Genomic DNA, 23,316 nt, shown 5'->3' with positions numbered 1-23,316 from the left:
TTGTTGCAAATTGTCAGGCAGTTAAAAAAAAAGTAAAGAATTGAAAAAGGTTTTTTTTTTTATTTATTTATTTATTTTCTTTCTTTTGTCGTAAAATTACAATGTTACAGTTTATGCATTTTATTTACATGTATGCTTACATCAAAGAAATGTGAATTTGTGCAAAATTTGTTGAAAAAATAACATTAAATTTATGATATAAATAGCATTAAAAGTGATATTCTTACAATGATTTTTGTACAGTTCTGTATGAAAATGTTATTTCAGTGTATTTTTTTACCAGTTAGGTTTAAAATTAAAGAAAGTCATTGAACAATATGTCCTTCCTCTATTGTTGCAACTTTTAGATTGAAAAATAAAAGAAGTAATATTAAAAAGATGTAAAATTGTGCACGTTACAGCTATAAGTATACAGTAACTGTGTTATTTCAGATTATTTTATTAATTTGTGTAAAATTAAGAATGAAAAAAATTCATTGAACAAAAGTTCCTTTGTCTGTTCTTACAATTAACACAGTTTGAAAAAGAAAGAGTTAAAAATTTGGATGTCAGTATCGTTACATATTTGCAATGTGAACTATTTACTGCAATTACATACAATTATGTACCCTCTGTATAAAAGGTTAGGAGATATAATTTGTATGAAATGACATTAAAGTGTGCTGTACATCTAAAATATATGCCATCATTATCGCTAAGGGCGGCCCTTTTTATTTTTCTGTTTCTCATCTCCCGACCGACCCTAATTTGCAGCTCCGACATCAGAAAAAAAAAAGTTTTTTTATTTCCGACCGACCCCTGAGCACAGCAAAATTGTAAGGTTCCACATGGCGTCTTAGACCAGTTCTGCCGAGGCCACGATCTTGCGACATTGGCCCCCCTAAAATTACAAATGACGCAATAATTTTCCCACCTTGCGTCGCTTTGGCGCATTCATTTTACGACATCAAAATTATCTAAGTCCACGTGCACGGCCGGACCAAGCCAGGCTCTGACTCGACGTCAATTGCAATCCCACAAGAAGTATACTGACTGCGTAAGGGAAAGTTTTGTTGACATCATATAAGATACAGTGACAACGCGCAGTTCTATTGTTAACATAAAAAATGGCACAAAAAGTTCAACTTTGATAAACTTAATCTACAAATTGAAACATTAGAGGGAGTAGATGAGACGTCGAAATGAACGTCTCTCGTCACATGTTTAGTCTACCGTCACTATCGTGACCTCTGACCTACTCACTGACGTGTGCGAAACACTGAACTTGCTACCGGAAAGCGGAACATCTATCTGCCACAGCTCAGAAGCCTGAGTAAACCAAATTTATGGGACAGGTTGTGATTTTCATTTGTTGATGGGTTAAATTAAATGAGTACATGTGTATTTTGATTCCGAAAAAGCTGTGTTAGGGGATCTTGTTGCATGATGTTGACAGTGACACATGTGAATGTTGGGCATGTGAATGATGGGCTGAATCAATGCGTAATCACTGGCATGGCCGCTATAGACGGCCGATGCATGTGCGCCCGGTCAGACATGAAGAACGAACTTGTTGTGCAAATCAGAAAAAAAATTAATGTGGTATTTACAGAGCATCCCAACTTTGACGTTGTTAATAGTTTTAGTTAAAGATTCAAGTTCTGAGTTTCAAGGACACCTAATGTCAGCTTTCCGTATCAAGTTTACGGTATGTAACTCTGCTGTCATTTGATATAGCAGGACCAAATCATGATACACAGCCAGTAACGGTTAATTAAAATAAATTATTTTAAAGTTTGTTTGACTATTATTTGTAAGTTTTTCGTTCACAATTGGTACTTTTTAAAGTCAGGGATTTTTTTCTTCAAAATGTCATGAATTTGAAGAGGGAATGATACACACAGCAGTGTACTACCAATTTTAAAAATGAAAAAATGAAACAAGTGGTTACAAGTTTAGGATTTCTCAAAGTTTTTATTCAATCATATGTTCACTATGACTTATTTTGAAGTTGTCCTTTGTCCTTGTCTGAAAAGAAGGAATTATAAATTTTGAGCACTGCTATTCATTGATATTCAGATTAAAAATTATGACTACCTGGCTGTCCAATCTTTCTAAACAATATATAATATACTCTGTAGAAATGACTTAAAATTACATAATCTTAATTGCCTTCTTTTTATAAGGTGTAATGTGTAGTACACAATTTTCAAAAAATAGCTTACTGGGAACTGTTATTATGAATGGAATTTTTTTATGTAGTTAGGTAATGGTCTATACGTAATGGAATATCTCAGACCACAGTATCTCTGTAGTGGTCTGAGATAATTTATATGAATATTTCATAGACAATAATAATTGACCCCACTCCCTGTCAAATGACACCACTTTTTGCAACCAAGGGGCATTTGTCCCCACTTGTTGGAAACCTTGGCAGAACACTGCCGTCTACCCCCCCCCCACCCCCACCCACCCCTTTGTTACATCAGAGCAGCATGTGTCTTTCATCATGGCTGAAGCTGTTGAGGTTTGATGAGGGACTGGGCTCGAAATTAATACTGTCGCGCAGTACATTTTGCTGCAATGTAATAATAGCTCAGAATATTTCCATCATTTTCAAAATTATGCTTAAAATTGTTAAAGTCATACTGCATTCCTAATTTCTTGACCAGTTTTTAGCTTTAAATCAGTTGTATCATCGGGGAAATGATCGACTCCATAGCGTTTCATGACCCATGACATGCATGATTCCGATGTTTACATTATTACTTTTAATTACTTTTAAACAGTAAATCCCAAAGGAGTTCTGAGTTCTAGAAATGTTTACATGTTATCTGGTGGATTATTTTGACAAGTTCACAAAGAAGAAAAATGTTTCATAGAAATTATTTATATAAATGAAAATCCATCTCGCACATTGATGACAATCACGTAAGTGTTTCAAAAAGTTACACACTGGATATCCGTGAATAGTTTCATCAGGTTAGACAATATCTTGAGAAAAATAGTTATATTTCACAACCAAGGTAATTTTTCATACCAGAGAACGTTGACGTTTCGACTACCATCGGCAGCCATCTTCAGAACTGTTTGCCTCGTAGTGGTATCGGCGAAATTACCTTGGTTGTGAAATATAACCATTTTTCTCATTACACACTGGAGTTCAAATTTTATAACTTGAAAAAATTGTTAGCGATGGCAATGCCACTTTGATTAATAGGACGAATGTATTAGTACTCCTGATAAAATCATACAATAGTTCATGGCTACAGATATACACCCATCAGGATGATAAGTATTCAATCATCTTCTTACAAAGTTGTTCTACGGACTTGTCAACCTTGCTAAAATGAAGGAAAGAGACTTGTAACAAGGAATTCAATAAAGAGAAGAGAAAAGAAGTTGTAGAGAGACTGACAGGACAGAAAGGACAGAGAATAGAACTGAAAAAATACAGATTTTTTTCTTGCCCCCCCTTTTTTTTTATTTCGCCCGCCCGCCCCGCCTGACTATTCCATTGGAGATGAGAAACAAAAAAAAAAAAAACCTCACCCTAATGAAAAACCTGACACACAAAAATGTTAGTACTTGGACCTCTAGCTGTCAGTTACAATGTAAATCTTTGTGGATTTATCTACAGTGTTACAATCACTTTGTTGCCAAATGAAGCCCATTATTGCCATTAAACCAAAATGTAACTAGCTATATTATTAAGTGCAGCCATATTCTTTATTGAAAGCAAGATGTATGTATACCAAATTGTATTTGCTTTGTACTGGTAGTTTTAAGATAATTTTTTCCAGACAGACATTCATACATACATACACTGTACACATACATACACATATGTATGTACATAGTCACACAAATGTACGTATGTACATATGTACATACGTACGTACGTACGTACGTACGTACGTATGTACGTACGTACGTACATACATACATACATACATACATACATACATACATACATACATACATACATACATACATACATACATACATGTACACACACCCACCCACCCACACACACACACACACACACACACACACACACACACGCACGCACACACACACACACACACACACACACACACACACACACACACACACACACAAAACCATACAGCTACCTCCCTGTTACCACTGGGAGGTAAAATGAAATGTAAAAATTAAATGCAGAGGTTTGGCAGACAAAAGTGAAACTATTCCTTAATGAATTGTGTACTCTGCAGTAACAGCTGGGTTTCTAGTACTAAAATTATTTGATTGTCATCAGAACTGTCAATCAACCTCACAAATGAATAGGATTGGTAAATACTTCACTTCAAACTCTCAACTACTAACTTTTAGGTACAGATAATATATATGCTAATGAAATGAATAATGTAATTTGCATATTTAATTACACTGGGCTAATTTACATATTTAATTACACTGGTCTAATGATAAGTGATGATGAAATACTTTGTTATTTTGATACGAATATATTAAATTGTTTTACTGTAAAAAAAAAAAACACTTTTGAAAACCACGAATGTCACAATTTTTTGATGGACATTTAATATTTATTTGCTGTATCATATGTCGTATCAATTGAAGTCTATTAGAAATGAAATAAAAAGATATTAAAAATGATTAAATAAAATATGTGTGTCATTGGATTATTTTTACTGATGATCATATTCTGACTGCATGTAGCTGTTACAGATAGCAGTATTGATTGATCATTATGTAATGTCTCTTTTTAATATGTTGATGCCATCATTAAAACATCATTCTGTTATCTGCGTCAGTCTGACTCTTCATGGTATGTTGGATGGTAGTCTAGACAGATCATCGGATAGAAAACGAACCCACACATACAAAAAAACACTGAAGTAAAGCGCTTTCTCTATGTACTAGACCCATTTTATATAGCATTCATATCAAGTGTAAAATATACTTTTTCAATTGGTTTATTTACAAGCCTATAATATGGCCTTTCTAATGTTGTCAATTAGCAAATGAAACAGTATACTTTTACACTTGATATACCAGTAGATGCTATAAATGAATGTGGTACATACAGAAAATACTTTATTTTATGGTTTCGTGTGTATAGTTGGTGGCGAGAGAGATCATAAAAAATGAGCCCACATGTTTAGTTCTTCGACCAGATATTCTATGTTTTCTATATATGTTTTCTAGAATTCTAACATCTCTGTTTTTTCTCTTGCAGAAAAAAGACAAATTGCTGTTGGGATATTAGACCAGCCATTCCAGTGTTGATTCCATCCTTCTATCCATCCATTTAGTTCCAGGGATTCCTCATTTACACAGAATTTTTTTAACTGAGTGTTTTCCACTCGATCTTTATCTACCGATATGGATATGTACAAAAGGACTAGGTAGAATTGAATAATACTCTTGTGGAATCGAATTTGAACTTAACATTGTGATAATTTGGTAATCTGGACAGTAATACACCATGAATCGATACCAGTTTATGAAGCAACTAGGAGATGGAACCTATGGAAGTGTTATACTTGGAAAGAGTAATGAAACAGGGGAGATGGTGGCCATTAAAAAGTAAGTTACATGAGAGAGAGAGAGAGAGAGAGAGAGAGAGAGAGAGAGAGAGAGAGAGAGTGAGAGAGAGAGAAAGAGAGAGAGAGAGAGAGAGAGAGAGAGAGAGATGTCAGACAAAGAGTGTCTTTGTCTACATGTCTATGTTTTGTGTGTCAGTGTATGTTTATGCGAGTGTGTACATGTGGCAATCTCTCTGTCCTGAAGTTTGCCAACGTCATATGTGGTTGTATGTTTGTGTGGACTCTTCTTTCATATATTGCCACATTTGTGCATTACCAAATCATTTTTTTTAGAATTTGTGAAATGAGAAATTGATATTGCATGTGCATTAAATTGATTTTTAAAAAAGCATCGATTTGAAGTCAACACTTTGATTGCTATCAAAGGAATTGATGTCTTCTTGATAAAGGACTAATTGCAGTGTGTATGTACAATGTATTTTTGTGTTACATAGTACCCTTGGTAGTAGTAATTACTGGTGTATCATTGTCAATGTGTAGCCTAGCTAGCCGGAGGCTGTGATTGTTGCTATGCACGTCTATATCTACGTGTACTATATCTGTTTCCTAGAAACACACACTATTATAAATAGAATGAAGCAAGTAGTAAATGGCCACTCAGCAGTGAATCTTACAAGTGGGGGCTTTGGAAAACAAAAAGCCAGGAAATCTCCCTATGTGAGAATGGTTCACCTGATATATTTTTAGATTGCAAGGAAAAAAATAACTTAAAAAAAACGTGGGTTTTAATTACAAATGTTTAGTTGTGTCTGTGTACAAAATGTACAGTGGGTTGTGGTGAAAGTAATTAAAGCACCTGATGTTTGTAGAAAATTAATTATCACTCACAAGCAGTCCGTACTTTGTGAAGTTCCATGAACATGGTCTTCACTTCATGCTTCATATACAGAGTGTTAAGTATGTGATAATAATTGAAATCATAACAATTCTGTTCATAATGTTTTTGCTAAGGGTTGGGAACCCTGGTAACAGATAGAGGGAAAGGGGTTAATTTGGCAGTGTTTCTCTGTACAACATACGGTATTACCATAACATTGGTCAGGAACCCCTGTAAAATGACTAGGGAACCCCGGTAGATTTTACCTACTTACCACAATTTAGTAAAAACTCTGCATAATCAGCTTCACTGTTCACTGCTTGATGGAGTTATTGACAAGTCAGTATCAATGTTTACTGCCTAGTGACTGAATGGCAAGTTACCATCAATGTTCACTGCTTAGTGCTAGTGATTGGACGGCAAGTCAGTATCAATGTTCACTGCCTAGTGATTGAATGGCAAGTCAGTATCAATGTTCACTGCCGAGTGACTGAATGGCAAGCTGATGTCAACATAAAAAGTACAAATGTCTCATGAAGGAGTCTTGACTACAAAGCTGTATACAATGTTTATATACTGCCATGACTTTCTGTGTTGATATACTTTTAAATGCTGATGATGTACAAATATACTGTATGTCTGGATACACACACAATTCTCTGATTTTCTTTCATATGATTCAACTTCCAGTGATTAAAATATCTGAATGTTAGCCCGCATGTAGCCTAGAAGGACTAACACTATGACACTATTTCAGCTATCCCAACTGCCATTTTAGAAGGATGAGCAAAAATTCAACAAATGAAAATGGCAGATAGGATAGCTGAAATAGTTTAGTAGCGTTAGTCCTCCAAGACTTCTACAGGTAGACTACATGTACATGTATTTGTATATGTACCACATTACCATATTACGAAGATAAAGAAATGGTGCTGCTCCAAATTGCACAATTAAGATTGGGGGGGGGGGGGGGGGGGGGGGGGTATTACAACCCATAACACCAAAGTAAAGCATTTTCTGTATATACCACAATCGTTTATAGCAACCATATCAAGTGTAAAAGTATACTGTTTCGTTTGCTAATTGACCATATAAGAAAGGCCACATGCTAGGCTTGTAAATAAACCAATTGAAACTTGAAACAGTATACTTTTACACTTGATATGAATGCTATAAATGAGTGTAGCACATAGAGAAAGTGCTTTACTTCAGTGTTACTGGTTGTAATCCCGTAAGTACTGTAAATTCAAGGAATTGAGAAAGGTTTCATAATGTCAATAGTTGTGAATGAGATGTTGGAATCCTGACTTCTGGTGGAAGGGTTTGAGAAATGGTAGGCTGAGCTCAAATTATAAATAGTAAATTTATTGTTTTCAGTTTGTACAAGTCTGTGATTAATTTGATGTGTGTTATTTCCTACAATGGTAATTCCTGTGTTGTCAGGAAGTGTAACCTGGACAGGATAAACAAACTAAATTGTACAAAGCAAAGATCACGTAGCAGTACTTGACATCAAATATATGAAAACTTGACATCAAATATACGACAACTAGATCAGATAACAACTGCTATATATATATATACCCTTGATGTCAATTCTGTTATATACATGTAGTAGGATATTGAACATTGTGATAGAACTTTGTCAGATTGTAGTAATATTGATTGGAAACTGTCATCTCACAAAGTCCAACATTTGAACTGAAGTACATTTCATGAGTTGGCTACATGAACAGTAGTCTAGTTTCTATGGTATGATGACGTAGAGAACAACGACAGGCTTACGATCTAGACTACATGTACATGAACCAGTGTCATGCAGTTACATTTTGTAGCTATACATGTACTGTAGATATGCGCAGTGTTGTGAAATTACTGTCGTTACCAACTTTATTTCATTATCGTAGAGTCAATGTCTTACATGTAGTTATCTGTATCAGTGATAAGTTAACTTCATCACAAAACAATCCATAGAAAAGCTATAGTTTGATGATCATAGAAACTGTATATAAACCAGGAGTGGTTTGAAAGACGTACGTGTTGTCCATCTAAGAGCATGTCGAGGTTTGGATGCATGGTTATTACTATCTATTGACATAGCAATGTCATCACTTTAGTATGATCAAGTTTTAGTGTCTGTTCACTGTCTGCATTTATTAAGATTACACACTAAATTCATCAAATTACACAATCATTCATCAAAATTTGTTGAAATATAAAAATTTTGTAACCAAAATACACACAGATTATTTGTGTGTGTGTTTTGGTTACGAAATGCAAATTGTGGTAAACAGTAATGAAACTATACGTGTTGATTTACGTAAAGTACAGTCAATAGATAACTTAGAAGAAAACATAGTTACAAATGATCATAGATATACATAAAGGTCAGGGTATCAATCCCAGGTTTTTACATTAGTATTATCTTATCAGTTAAAGGCCAAGGTTTCAATCCCAGGTTCTTACATTGGTATTATCTTATCAGTGGAATCATAAGGATTACATAGAATTAATCTTTTGTTCTCGGCCAACTTTTCTGTAACTCTGCCAGACAACTGTTTTTTCACACCTAGATGTTAATCCTAATCTGTACTAGACCTTGCATCATCAAAAATAAAGTTCTGATCACAGTCTAGGTTGTGACACGGAAAACAACAAAATAAAACAACAAACGACACGAAACCAAGGAAGTAGTCTGCAGTAAATACATGTATAGTCTGTAAGATGGAGACATTCATGCCACGCAATCAGCCAGCACTCTGGTTGAGAAGCCTGATAGGGCTGAACAACACGACGTATCTTACATTCTACAGTAAATACAGAAATTGAGCATATTTACCACATCAGATTCGAATGAGATTGACCACAACTTTGCAAGACTACATAGATGAGTCTTAGCTAATACTACTGATGTACAGGCTAGCTGTCAATTATATTTGGTCTACAGAATCAGCTGTGTCATTGCCATCTGTGATTCTATCGATAATTAGTAACTGCAGTTCTCACATTATCGACAAACCATACTGACAAAACCCAGTCTGTCTGTCAACAGCCGACTTCTCACTATATTCTCGATCACTATTCTTTTGATATAAACTGTAACCAATGTATTGATTTTGCAATTCAAACACTAAGGATATATCAATATTGTGTTTCTTTATTTCAACAACTTTTTATCTTGTTCCACAATTTTCATCAACTACTAAAAACATGTTCTTTTATCATTTTGCAAGTCTCCTATATTTCCCCAACCTAACAAAAACAAAAACAAACTAAGTGAGGGGTTGCCTCTTACCACTGTGGTCAGGGCTCGAACCCATTCAGGGTTTGATTAAAATTTACCATGCTGTAAGTAAGAAGAGTGTTGTTCAGTTTGAGCTCTACCGAACAATGTAGGTTTTCCCCGGGTACTCTGGTTTCCTCCTGCACTAACACTGAACCAAAGGAGCCTGTGAATGGGACTAGCTGACATTGGTGATCCTGGAAATAAATGAAATAAATAAAATAAATAAATAGATATGTTTGTGCAAACTATGTAAATTTTACCATATTTCAACATCTGTTTATAAAGTTAAAAAAAAACAACAACAACAACAAAAAACCAGTTGTAATGAAATGTACCTCCACTCTGTATATTGTTTACAGTTAGCAAAACACCATGGTTACCAATGACGATATAGTGAACTGTTGTCTCAAGTAACAAAACAGGGTTTTAAAATAGTTCTACCTTGTCCTGTCCCAGTACATCAATACTATTACTATGGTATTACTTCCTACATAAAGGCATACATAACATGCTTTGTATAGTGTCAATTTCACACATACACACATTGCTACTTTCTCAATCAATTTATTTTATAAAGCTCGTCCATTTCACTACTTTGTTCTTCAGGCCATTTTCAACCATTGTTCACCTTCAGTGACTTTACTTTAAAGAGATCTGACGCAGTCTGCTGTAGAACTCTAGATAATTCACCTAGGCAGGTTTTCTGGAGGGTATACCATGTATAGGATGGAACACCCACACTAACGAGTTTGGATAAATTGAATTTAACATTACAAACTAATAGTATTAGTTCAAGATATAATCTTTCATCTCAACTAATAATATTAGTAGTAATTTATAAACAAATGAATAAATTAGAAGCCTAAACAAGCGAAATCAAATAAACAATAAAATAAATAAAATGAAACGAACGATAGCAGATAGATTACACCTGCTTAGCTGCAAAAAAATGTCAGTTATTTTAAAACTTTTTATTATATAAAAAATAAGTTAAATTTATGATGGTAATTTTATCACTACTTTAAAAATAATTTGCAAATAATGCATGGGTTAAAGAAGTTATAAATAAGTTGTGTGTATCGTTAAGTAGATACTTTAATTTTAGCTACTGTTACCTGTGTACTACTAAGATTTTCTGCACTCTGGCAAGCAGCCATACTTATTTCCCACTCTCGTAAACTAGACAGTTGATGTCAAGAATTCAGTTTCCGTTCTCATAATAAACTCTGTGATATGGAAGGTATAAAATAAAATAAAGTTGTATATGTATTTATTTTACTATTTTTAGTTTTAATCGCATTTACTTTTTCATAAGTAATGACTGATTGCATCCAGACACAAAGGGTCTATGGGCACTCATGGATCAATTGATTTCATACAAAAGATGAAATGAAATCTACATGTAAAATAATTGCAATGTAATAGAATAACAGCATTGTGTGGTTGTCAGTGGCCAGGTGTTTAGTTTGTTTGTGTCATAGGTACGTACCACACACACAGCCAGACTTCAAAGTCAGCCAGGCCTGACTGGGTAATAGGGTTTCATGGGGCAATGTGCCCTTTAATGATAGCCAAATTTTGTTGCTGTGAGTCAAAATGATAAAAAACTGGTCATGTGATGATACTTGTGTTGATTGGATGGAATCAGTCATGTGGTGTTCAGTTGAAACAGGGGAAATTGACTTAATTTTGAAGAAATTGCTTGACAAATTGGTTGAAATATTTATTTCCCTCACTATCATTCATGCAGTTTCATTCACTTGTCAAAACTGATTGGTAAACCATCCCCAGGTGATGGGTTATTATACCAGTATATTGATTATGCTAATTGAGATATCTGAATGGTCTAGACATCAAACTAAGTGTTCTAAAATTCTTAAATAATTGGGCTGTTCTGTAGATTATCAGATTTGATATAAATAAATTTAAAAAAAAAGATATTGTCTCAACAAATCTCAACTTATCAGGTTACTAAACAGTAATTGCATTTCCAACTTCACATATGTGGAATCATGATGATTGAATGGTTAAAGTGGTCGGCTTTGAATCTGCAGGTTGAAAGTTCAAGACCTGTCAATGTCATTTGTTTCTGAATCTCTAAAGTCCTTGGGCAAGATTTGAACCACGACTGTACCTCAGTCAACCCAGCTGTATAATTGGGGACCTGGTAGGATAGAGGTTGCAATGTGAATGTTTTAAACCTATGCACAAACAGAGGCTGCAGTGGATTGTATGCAGGGTGTGGAGGAAATAAAGGACCATTGTGCCACTATAGATCTGTGCCAGGAGTAATAATTGTAAAGCTACTTGAGCATAACATGGGAAAGTACTACATGTACATAAAAACCAACATTTATACTATATCATCATCAGACCTGCAAAAAAACCAGATAATAAAGATTTAATAATTGAAAACAAATAAACTAACAAATCTTTCTCGCTCTTCTTATTCCAGAATGAAAAAGAAGTTTTATTCATGGGATGAATGTATGAACCTCAGGGAGGTCAAGGTAAGATATTAGTAACTATAGCAACAAGATATAAATATCTATAAAATAATTATTTCAATGAATATAAGTACCAGCATATATGATATGTATCCCTCTACAGTTCAAGTCCATGTAAACGATAATGACTGTGGCAGGATTATGTACATATACCTGAATAACAATATTTATGAATCGGCATGTCCATTACTACCAAACCAGAGTGACTATAGACTTTCTATTAGGGGGCACAATAGTTTTTACATCTCACATGTTTTTTGTTACAAATGACACAAACAAAAAACAGACACTGATAGCACACACATAAAATGTTACATTGTATCTCACTGAACACAAGTAAACAGTTTTGAGTTTAAATTTCCTTGTTTCATCCAACAGTGATGTTAATTTGTTTTCGCAGTGAGATAAAATGTATCATTTTATATGCTGTGTGCTATCAGTGTATTTTGTTTTCTGTAATTTGTAACAAAACGTGTGAAACGTAAAAACGTGCTGTGGTAGTACATGTACATGTATGATTCAATGTTTAGTAATCTTGTACGCTCTACTTCTGAAAGCAGGTCTCTGTGAAAGCCCCATGTTTGAATCCCACTGTCATAGTTTAGTCTTCTCTTATATGCATTTTATAGGATTATTATCTTGTCGTGGACAAACTTTTCTATAACTTTGATTGACAACTATTTTTCACTCCCAGACTTCAATCATAATCCAACAGTGATCTTTAACCAGCTGATCAAATATTTCAAATGTTATTTTCTGTCTTCCTTCACTTACAGTCACTAAAGAAATTGAACCACGCTAACGTGGTCAAACTTAAAGAAGTGATACGTGAAAATGACCACCTGTATTTTATATTTGAGTACATGAAAGAAAACCTGTATCAAATGATGAAGGATAGAGATAGATTATTTCCAGAGTCTAGTATACGGAATGTAATGTACCAGGTACTGCAGGGATTGGCATTTATGCATAAACACGGTAAGTTGTACCTACCATAGTATTTGAGAGATTGGCATAAGATGTGGTTGTCTTGTACTACAAGGATTGACAATCATTTATGTATAAAACACTTGGTAAGTTGTGGTTGTCTTGTAACAGTGTCCGCCTTTGTAAAATGAACCAGCTCCAAGATGTACTGTACACCACCACTTAGAACATCATGTATTTTGTATGTGTTAGGAGTTGTCTGTATATTCTTCAGGGTGGACGGCATGGTGGTAGTGGTCACCTTACTGTACCCTGGATTTTCATGTATTGTACATGTACTGTTGGATGTTTTGTTTTGTTGATGGTGTGCAGTCGTGTTACTATTAATCTCACACAATTATAGAGGTCAATGTTGTCCCTGAGTTAAACGGAATGAAGACATTATTTCATATGAAAAGACAAAATAAGCCAAAAAGTAACTTCCGAAATGACTTCCACTGATGAAACTGCATCTTAAAACCGATTCAATATATTCTTGTGGAATAACTTCAAAGTGGATACAACTCCAACCACGGGTGGTAGATTATGCCACCCTGTAGCACTAGTGTGTACCCACCAGAATGAGACAACTTATAGAAGGCATTACTAAAAATACAAGTACAACCCAGTATTTGAATTGTACATGGGAATTATTCATGTTATAAATAGTTTATTGCCCCAGTTGAATTCTGAATATTTAGATATTAACCAGTTGAAGGAGAGGGGTAATAGTGATGTGGGGGGCATGAGTTTCATCAGACAGAAGAGAGAGATAAGGGTGATATATGAGGGACATTTTTTCATTGGAGGAGGGGGGGGGGGGGTAATTAAGAGTGATGTATAGATGACCTTGTCAATAGAAGGCACGACACAGTGTCAATTTCATAATTTCATTCTGGCATTACCAACCAGCTATCATATCATATCACTCCACCATAGAGCTCATACCACTACCCATGTGACTAGATGACACAGTGTCTATAAATACAATTATCTCGTATCTACATGACAGTGAAATCAACATGCTGGTAGGAAAACAAAAGGGAAGACTTCCTAGTATAATTTACTGGATAATTTATGATGGCTTGTCAACCAGTATAAACCATAGCATACAATATATGCCACTTTGTAAGCTGTAAACTATACTATAGTGTATGGTGGATGGTTTCTAGAATAAACTGAATAATGAAGTCTGATGTAGATTCTATTATCAATTTAAATGTATCAGTAAAGGAATTAATCAGTTAAGTATTCGTTAAAATTTAAACACATTTTCGCTGCAGTGATAAATTCGTTTGCGAGAATATGTAAAGAAATATATGTCGTATTCGTAACCTTGTAACACCATGCACACCATACAGTATAACACGCATGCATCATTTTGGTCGTAGTCTTCTTAGACTTTTCAAGTACGTTTATTTTTGCTTGTGAAAAAAGTCAACTGATTTTTAGCTAATACAGAAAGTATCAAACAGATCCCAAAAAGTCTCTATAAATCAGATTGTTATGAAAATTTTGATTTTGACATTATGGAAACTCCAAAAGCAATGAAATAACAACACTAGGGGAGGGGGGGTGCAAATGTCGTTCTGTTGTATTTTGGCAAGGCTGAAGAATATGCAAATATGCTATTGGTAAGAATTTCACCAAAAGTTAATATTATGCAAATATATTCAAATGTGAGTAGGTACATTATATGTGGTGTAGCGTGTATCTGTAGTTGGGTCTAATTCTTACAAAAAATCCATAGGCTGATATAAAGATAAATTTTAATGCATTCTACAGTTATAACGACAAAAATGTTTGGGTCCTTATTTTTGTCGGCAATAAAATGTGCAGTGTAGTTCACAAATTCTGTAGCTGATGTAAATTCCATCAGAAAATGATATTAATGTAGTCTGCAGTAAGTGAACAGTATCCCTGGTTTTGTTAACAACATAACATACTTTTTACGATATCCTGCAGCTGGTCTCTCAAAATCCTGCAGAAAGTGGACCATAATACAAAACCTTGGACTAATTAAAGTATTGTTAGCCGATATCCAGCTGTTGTACCAGACTGTCTGTAAAGTAACTCCCTAATTCTAGATTTTGAGAGTAATTAATTCAACACGAATAACAACAGTCGTCTGATTTGTAGACAATATTGATTACGTATATCAGTAAAAATAGAAATAAAAAAAGACGAAACTGTCTGTATTTTAAATTAAATTTCATTTAAAACACTGACCATTTTTCCTATATGTGCTTTAGGTTGTAAAATATATAGTTTCAAAAATCATCAAAAGTTGCAGGGTTTAATTTTTTTTTTTTGTAATTTTTGTAATTTTTTTAATTTTATTTTTTATTTATTTTTTTATTTTTTTATTTTTTTTTTGGGGGGGGTCAGTTCTTCAAATGGCCTTCATCATGTTCATTAGGATAATCTTTGGTCTAACACATGTAATGCTAGGACAGTTTACTAGTTTTGTGGTTTATGGTTTATTTGTTTGACAATGTGCTTAAAATGAAAACCCTAATTTATGATGTTTGTTTTCTCAATAAATATTGTCCTAAATTTTCTTTTTCTTTTACTGGTATATTTTTTACACAAATAGAAAATTGAAGGTTTACGAGAAGTGTGTGAATGTTGTAAGTCCTACACAGTGACTATGTTCAGTTATTGGTCAGTATTATACATGACTTGAAATTTGTATTAGTTAAGGACACATAGACCACTAAAACATTGTATCTAGACTACCAAATTAGCAGTAGTCCAGGACACATAGACTACTAAAACATTGTATCTAGACTACCAAATTAGCAGTAGTCCAGGACACATAGACTGTTAAACATTGTATCTAGACTACTATATCTGTACAGTGGTATCCTGGTAGTCAACTGAAAATCAATAGAAAATTTCAGGTTAAATAGTGTCAAAGCTAATCCTGACTATGAAGTCTAGAAGTGAAATTCAAGCCCTGGTATATTCAATCATTTGTGTATATGGAAGACAAAACACTTGAAGTAATGAGTCCAGCCAAGGTACTTTGTCTAATGAAATATTTCATCTTTTTAAAAATTGATGGAAAAATACAAAATTGAACTGAGATGAAAATAGTGTACAGGTCACCTGTCTACATTATGAGATGAAGCCATTAACAAAGCAGGTGGGGGTTCACAATTAAATAGTTTTTATTATACCCGACTTGCTGCCTCACCAAGTCAGGTTTGTAGCACTTGAACAGCTAATGGGGGAAAACCGTCATGAGTAACTTGCCATATTTCATGCATATGAATTGACACTTTAAAACTCAGAACTTGACACGTTTGTGAACTTTTGTGACCTGTGTGAGTAGCTGGTGTTGAATAATAATAAACTCAAAACACCTCCATTAGTGTACAGGTGGTGCAGTGCAAAGTTTCTAGTTTTTCACGGTGAACGCTTTTTCTATAACAACAACAAAATTCTTGAAATGATTCTGTGGAATGCAGGAAAATAAGAACCAGTCACCCAAAATGTAGACTCACCTTTACTATAGTAACAAGAATATTTTTTGTACATCGGAAATACTAAGCTGACTGTGATGTTAGCTAAGTACTAAGAACTACGTGTGTGTTATACAGAAACCATGGCAACACGGTCACTTCTGGTTCATGTCCGTTCACCTGTGACGAGGTAGAACATATTTTGCGAGAGTAATGAAGTAGTAGAAAGCTAAAAAGTGAATCATTTTCTGAGGAAGTACACGAGGCAGTAAAAATAACATGGGAATTGTACGTGTCTGGCATACAGGAAACCATGACAACGAGGACAGTTTTTGACAGTTTGACAAGTCCCAGACTGTTTAGCTTCTAATAGAGCTTTAGAATGTTGAAAAAGAAGAGAGAGTACATGTGAATTATTTTAAATGGATGTAAGCCGATAATACATAAGAGTAGAAACCTGGATCATTGCCCACTCCTAAACACTTTAGGCAGAAAAGAATGTCTGTCACACAGAAACCATGGCAACAGGGTCAAATTGTGAACCATGTTGGTTAGGGAGTCACGACACCATAGCTTGAAAGTGAAAAAGTAAAAGTAGAAATGCAGAGAGCTTTAATAGTAAGATTTAAATAATCTGTGAGATTCAGCATGTCAATGCTGATTGCCCTGTCAATCAGCACTCACAAGGAGATTGTTTAGGACAATAACAACATGATGTATATCTTGCTGTTAAAACTAATAAGCTGGCTGCAATTCAGGTGAATATGTCCATCATACAAAAATGTCAGTTGTGGACTATTTTGGTTGAAAGAGTCATGACACACAGACCAGGAAATAGAGAGCCCACAGACTTGTCAAGTTCACTGTCATAGGCTGTTGATATGGGGGTGGGGGGGGGGGGGGGGGGGCTACTCCCCGTATTTGAGTATACAAAGTATATATGCCACCCTTTTGGGTGCGTTTTCTAGCCCTTTGGTCTAAAATGGAGTCTGTTTTTTTTCTAGCTTAAGAGTCTAAAACGGGATCCACTCATTGCATTATTTTCGATTTTGCTTGGTCTAAACGGGGTCCATTGTCCTTTACCAAATCACAACTGCCATTAATTGGCCCAAAATGTTGCCTCTTAAGGAAAATGTATTTAGGTCTAAACTTTCATCTTTTAAAAACCTGTAATGGTCTGACTCTAAAATGGGTATTGATTTTTGGTCAAAGTGGGTCTAAAATGGGGTCTGGGGTTTCCAGCAAGAAGTAGAAAACTATGAAAAATTATAAAACTGAATATAGTGCAGTGTCGTACAATGTACAGAAACCATAGCACTGTGGTACAGTCAGCTTATATTTGGCAATCAATATTACAGCCTGTAGTATTGTATCACTACATAATACCAAGGTAATGAGTTCTTTGTAAAAATGTCAACAGTTTCAACATCGTATTAAGTACATAATGACGTCTTTTATCAAGTTAATGTTGATCCAAGTCATACAGTATCCTGTCCTATATATACCATATTACAAGTTGATAATTAAACATGAAGTAGGTCTACACAGAACACGTAAACAGTACGATTGTAACCATGGCAACAGCATGTACATTGTCTACGGAAGTGTCATTCTTTCAGAAAGAAATGGGTGGCTTTCCTACTCTACATGTGTACATTGTGTGTGTAGGCAGTTCCTTAATACGGTGTAATATACGACACACACAAAATGTTGCTTTCATTTTTAGTGCAACTGAACTACATGCTTCTATGTTATCATGTGCAATTTAGGCTGCAAACTGAATCTGTCTATGTAGGAAATGAACTAATATGTATTCAGTTGTGCTACGATACCTTTGGCACTATTTGTAATTTGCGTGTTTGAATAACATTGAATGTAAAGGGGAAAAATAACTGTTGATATTACATGTAGTGTAGTTGTAATGTTTGTTTTGATCCTTGCTGGCCCTTATGAAAAGACAAGAGCATAAAATGGCGTACAGGGCAGAGTGGGTTCTATGGTAGACATGAAAGGGAACACAGAAATGATAAAATTAGTTATCAGTGTTGTCATGCTTCTGTTGTACACGACACAATATAAGGTACATTTTGTGTTCATCTATTATGTATTAGTTGCTAATAAATTATAGGCGCGGCGAGATATCTTTTTGTGACAATTTCTAGTACATAATATGACCATCTTTTACACTGGTTTGTTCACATCGTGTCAAAGGTTTCCTTGGAAACAAATTCATTGTTTGGAAATTTCTTTTGTTGTTATTTTAAATAGTGATAAATGCAAACATAGCTACATGCGTATTTTGTTGATGTAAAGGTCACTTTCAAAGCATTGATCAGAGATCAATAAAAGTGTTTTCAAATTATTGTCCCCGAAGTAATTATCCTTACATGCATAAGTTTGAACAATTTGGTTTTTTGTCTGTTTTACAATGAAGGTATGTATCAATGATGAAATGGAAACTCGTTGTGGTAGGAAAGCTATGTTTTGTTGCAGGTTGGCATTTCAAAGGTGCAGTCAGTAAAAACACAATGTCGAACAAAATACAGAAGAATTTCTGTTCATTCTGATGTAAAAATTTTGGTCGGGGAAAAATTCATTCTGACAAAAAAATTTTGGTTAGAAAAAAATGTTCATTCTGAAAAAATATTTTGGTCAGAAAAAAATGTTCATTCTAACAAAAATATTTTGGTTAGCAAAAAATGTTCATTCTGATGAAAACATTTCGGTCAGAAAAAAATGTTCATTGTGATAAAAAAAATTTGATCAGAAAATTTGTCAAAGTTCAGATAAAAAAATTTGAAGAACGTAAATTTCATTCTGACAAAAAAAATTTTGGTTTGTATTTTTGACAGGATTTTTCCATCGTGACATGAAACCTGAAAACTTACTATGTTCAGGTCCAGAGTTAGTGAAGATAGCAGATTTTGGTCTAGCTAGAGAAATCCGGTCAAGGCCACCATATACAGACTACGTTTCCACCAGATGGTAAGTGTGAATTTATAACACAATAACTTTATGGTCAGGTTTATGTTTGTTTTCTATTGTTAAAGGGACACAAACTGGGTTTATGGTTTTTTGGGGGGCGTCATTTTTGCTGGTACTCACAGTATTCTACTTACTGAAGTCTACCTATCCATCACTTGTAATTGACTGAGCTCAAACCTGGTATTAAGATATAACTTAGAAACCGATCCGATGATATAAATTATTATACATATAAAAAATGTCAAAGAAATCCCAGCAATATAATATTCTATTCCAACAATACGAGAGACAATTGTAATGTCATAGAAGGCATGCAGTATTATACTAGAATCAAGATTTTATTTGAGTAATTTCACTTGGGTAAAAAGTTTTTAACCTAAGCGCGTGCCACTTTAATTTTGGCATCAAATATTGATTCTGAATTTTGTTGTTGTAAATTTGTGATCAACACCACAATAATGCTTTCAATTACAGTTATTATAAAAACGTGTATATTTAGGTATTTTTCCCAAATATTTTCTACATTCAATCAAGGAAAATACAAGTGACCTAAAGGCCTTGTCACTGCGAGTTGATAGACAAGTACTGACAAACCCTTAGGTCACAAGTATTTTCTGTCTGAACGAAGAAAATATTGCAGAATAATATAATTATATCTCTTTAAAGCATAAATTTTGAAAAATCAAAAATAATAATTTTGGCAATTTGTAACATTTTGACAACAATTTTGAGTACCACTGCTTGTGTCTACATCACCGGTTATGTGCCACAGAACAGATGATGTAGACACAAGTTGTCATGACATAGCATGACCAGGGTATATAAATCCATATTTTCTGTTCAAAGACAATAACTTGGCTTGTACATGGCATAAGTATTGAATTTAAAGGAAGTGTGTTAAAAATTGTTATGACTAAATTAGTCCATAACTATTGTGAGTATCAATAAGCCGTACACTTTGTGTAGGGTCTATGGCTGTACACATGACCTTTTGTGAAGGGTTACATCTGTTTATGTCTCATTCCCAGGACTGTTGACAAAATAACATATTACAGAAAGATGTTTACCAAAAACTAGTACATGATTAAGAACAGCATGGCCGTGTTAGTAATTGTTACTTTATTCACTACACTGTCTCATTAGCTACAGTGTTATAATGTATCATGTATTTGTTAATTGCGTTGTCCAGGTATCGTGCGCCTGAAGTGTTGTTGAGGTCTACCAACTATAGTTCACCAATAGATATTTGGGCATTGGGATGTATAATGGCAGAACTTTACACACTCAGACCATTGTTTCCGGGAAGTAGTGAGATCGATGAAATCTTTAAAATATGTGCTGTACTAGGAACTCCTAAAAAGGTGAGTCTTTATAATGAGCTCAGTGCTGGTATACTGTACTGTACTGTCCATCGGTTGATTTCTTCAAAAAAGCTGCAATGTGTTCTGCTTTATTGTCGTTCATAAGACTTTTATTGGAAATCTCACAACTCAAAGGTGGTCATGGTTTGTGGAATCAGTGTATACAGAACGTGCACGATGACAACCATAATGATGGAGATGACTATGATGATGAGAAGGTAGCGCAATGACGACAACCAGGATTACATGATGGTGTGGTGGTTGGGTTGCTGGTGAGGGTGGTGGTGGTGGTGGTGGTGGTGGTGGTGGTGGTGGTGGTGGTGGTGATGGTGGTGGTCGTGGTGGTGGTGGTGGTGGTGGTGATAGGATTATCATCATTATGATAATTGTCGGAAAACTGTGATTGTTTATTTGATGTATATAATTATATTTTATACTCACAGGATGATTGGGAGGAAGGCTTTAGACTGGCCAAGATGATGAATTTTAAATTCCCTCAACTTGTAACCGTAAATCTCAAGACACTCATTCCAAATGCCAGTAATGAAGCTATAACATTGATGAAGGATATGATGGCATGGAATCCACAGAAGAGGCCCTCAGCTGCTCAGGTAAGACTCTAGAGGGCGCTGTACAATCTGACAATCACACAGGTGTGGGTACAAGTCAAGGCTGGGGTATATGTAATGGTGTCAAGTCCATGCCACCAGGCAGAGAAAATGATGCTAAGATAGTTGTTAAGCAAATTTTCCTCATTCAAGGCAGTGCACAATCTTATAGGAAAAATGTTGGAAGCTTCAAGCAAGTTGTTATGGCCGTACGATAGTTATGATGTCATGAAATTTTCAAAAGTTTTGAATTGAAAAACAGAAGATTTAAATAGACTCATGTATCTTACTTTCCATTTCAGTCTCTACGCTACCCTTATTTTCAAGTTGGTCAGAATTTGTCTTCTAAACCAATTGCACAGTCGTCCATGCAAATGCCGGTACCCCAAAGAAACTCACCTATGGCACAGTACCAGCCGGCCCCACCTCAACAACAACAACAAAACTCATACATGGGTCTACAAAGACAGCAACAACAACAACAGCAGCAGAAGAAACCACAGCCGTCGTTATTTGATGACGACGATGACGATGAGTTTGGATTCTCTATGAAATCAACAAAACAACAACATGTGCAACCACATCCTCCAGTGCAACCTAAATATCAACAACAACAACAACCACAAAAGAAGGACTACTTAAGTGACATTTCTAATCAGCATAACAACCCCTTACCTGGTATTGGTCCTAAAACAATATCAACAACATCAACAGTCGCTAAGAAAGACAACTTTAATAAACCACTTCAAGCAAAGAGTGGAAGGAAAAGATGGGGGCAACCCAAAGTCAAAGACAGTTTTGATGATTTTATGGATGATTTTGAACCAACTCTTGAGTTTAAAAAAGCAGCACTACCCCCGGTGAAAGACAAGAAGCCAACGTTAGATTGGGACGATGACGACGATATGTTTGGGTTAGTATGCACTGTGTTGTCATGGAGATCCTACAAATGTATGGTTGAGTTGATAGTGTTATTCAGAACTGATATATCAAAGTATGATCTGATTGGTGCTGTGATGTCATGTGATCAAACATCACATGACTATCACATGCTCTCAATAGGCCAATTGGAAGAACAAGAATTTGTAATTTTGCAAAATATACCACAAGTTGTGTTCTCATAGTATTGAAGGTAAAATCTTGAGATTTTCAAGTGTTAACTTTTTATGTATTTTTGTTGTTGTTTAATTGTAGATCACCTAACACAAAGAAGTCAGGATTTTCACTGATTAAGAAACCAGCACTTAATAATAGGATAGACTCAGGAAGATCATCGATTACATCGGCAAAACAACACTATCTTAGACAATCTAGGTACTTACCAGGTAAGTCTGTGATGTCACTTCCTTTAAATGGCTGTTTTGCATGTAAGTGTAATGTCACTTCCTGTTAATAGTTGCTTTCCATGTAATTGTGATGTCACTTCCGGGATGGCTGCCTTTAGCGTGTATGAAGTTCAATGCGTGAAATGTCAAACAAATAAAATGACTACAATTTTCATTCTCCCTAAAATGACAATTTCAAGTCTTGAAGCAGTTATTGTAAGATTCTTTTTTGTCAAATGATTTTACCGTAGGAATGAATTCCAGCAAGAAAGACTACAAAAAGGACCAAGATTCATCACATGGACGTCCACTAGGTTTCTATGCAGGGTCACGACCCTCACTGGGTGGTATGTCATATTACAGAAAGAATGATTTGTTTGGCAAGTGTTTGTTTAATGTCATCTATCCTTCTCTTTCCTTC

General features: G+C 34.9%; 1 protein-coding gene across 2 annotated transcripts in view; it reads left to right on the top strand.

Moving 5' to 3' along the window:
- The window catches only part of LOC144445179 (serine/threonine-protein kinase MAK-like), a 34,377-nt gene that overhangs the window by 6,213 nt on the left and 4,848 nt on the right, over nt 1-23,316 (top strand). The window contains exons 2-10 of one of the 2 annotated variants that reach the window (XM_078134720.1): nt 5,204-5,553; nt 12,132-12,186; nt 12,960-13,161; nt 19,469-19,601; nt 20,791-20,962; nt 21,406-21,573; nt 21,873-22,483; nt 22,765-22,895; nt 23,147-23,242. In XM_078134720.1, the coding sequence (XP_077990846.1) occupies nt 5,453-5,553; nt 12,132-12,186; nt 12,960-13,161; nt 19,469-19,601; nt 20,791-20,962; nt 21,406-21,573; nt 21,873-22,483; nt 22,765-22,895; nt 23,147-23,242 (1,669 nt within the window). In that variant the 5' untranslated portion in view covers nt 5,204-5,452. The remainder of the gene's footprint in view (nt 1-5,203; nt 5,554-12,131; nt 12,187-12,959; nt 13,162-19,468; nt 19,602-20,790; nt 20,963-21,405; nt 21,574-21,872; nt 22,484-22,764; nt 22,896-23,146; nt 23,243-23,316) is intronic. The other variant, XM_078134721.1, reaches the window with a different exon arrangement.

This window comes from Glandiceps talaboti, chromosome 14 (genome assembly GCF_964340395.1).
Source record: "Glandiceps talaboti chromosome 14, keGlaTala1.1, whole genome shotgun sequence".
Taxonomy (NCBI): domain Eukaryota; kingdom Metazoa; phylum Hemichordata; class Enteropneusta; family Spengelidae; genus Glandiceps; species Glandiceps talaboti.
This window is presented reverse-complemented; position numbering and strand designations above follow the sequence as displayed.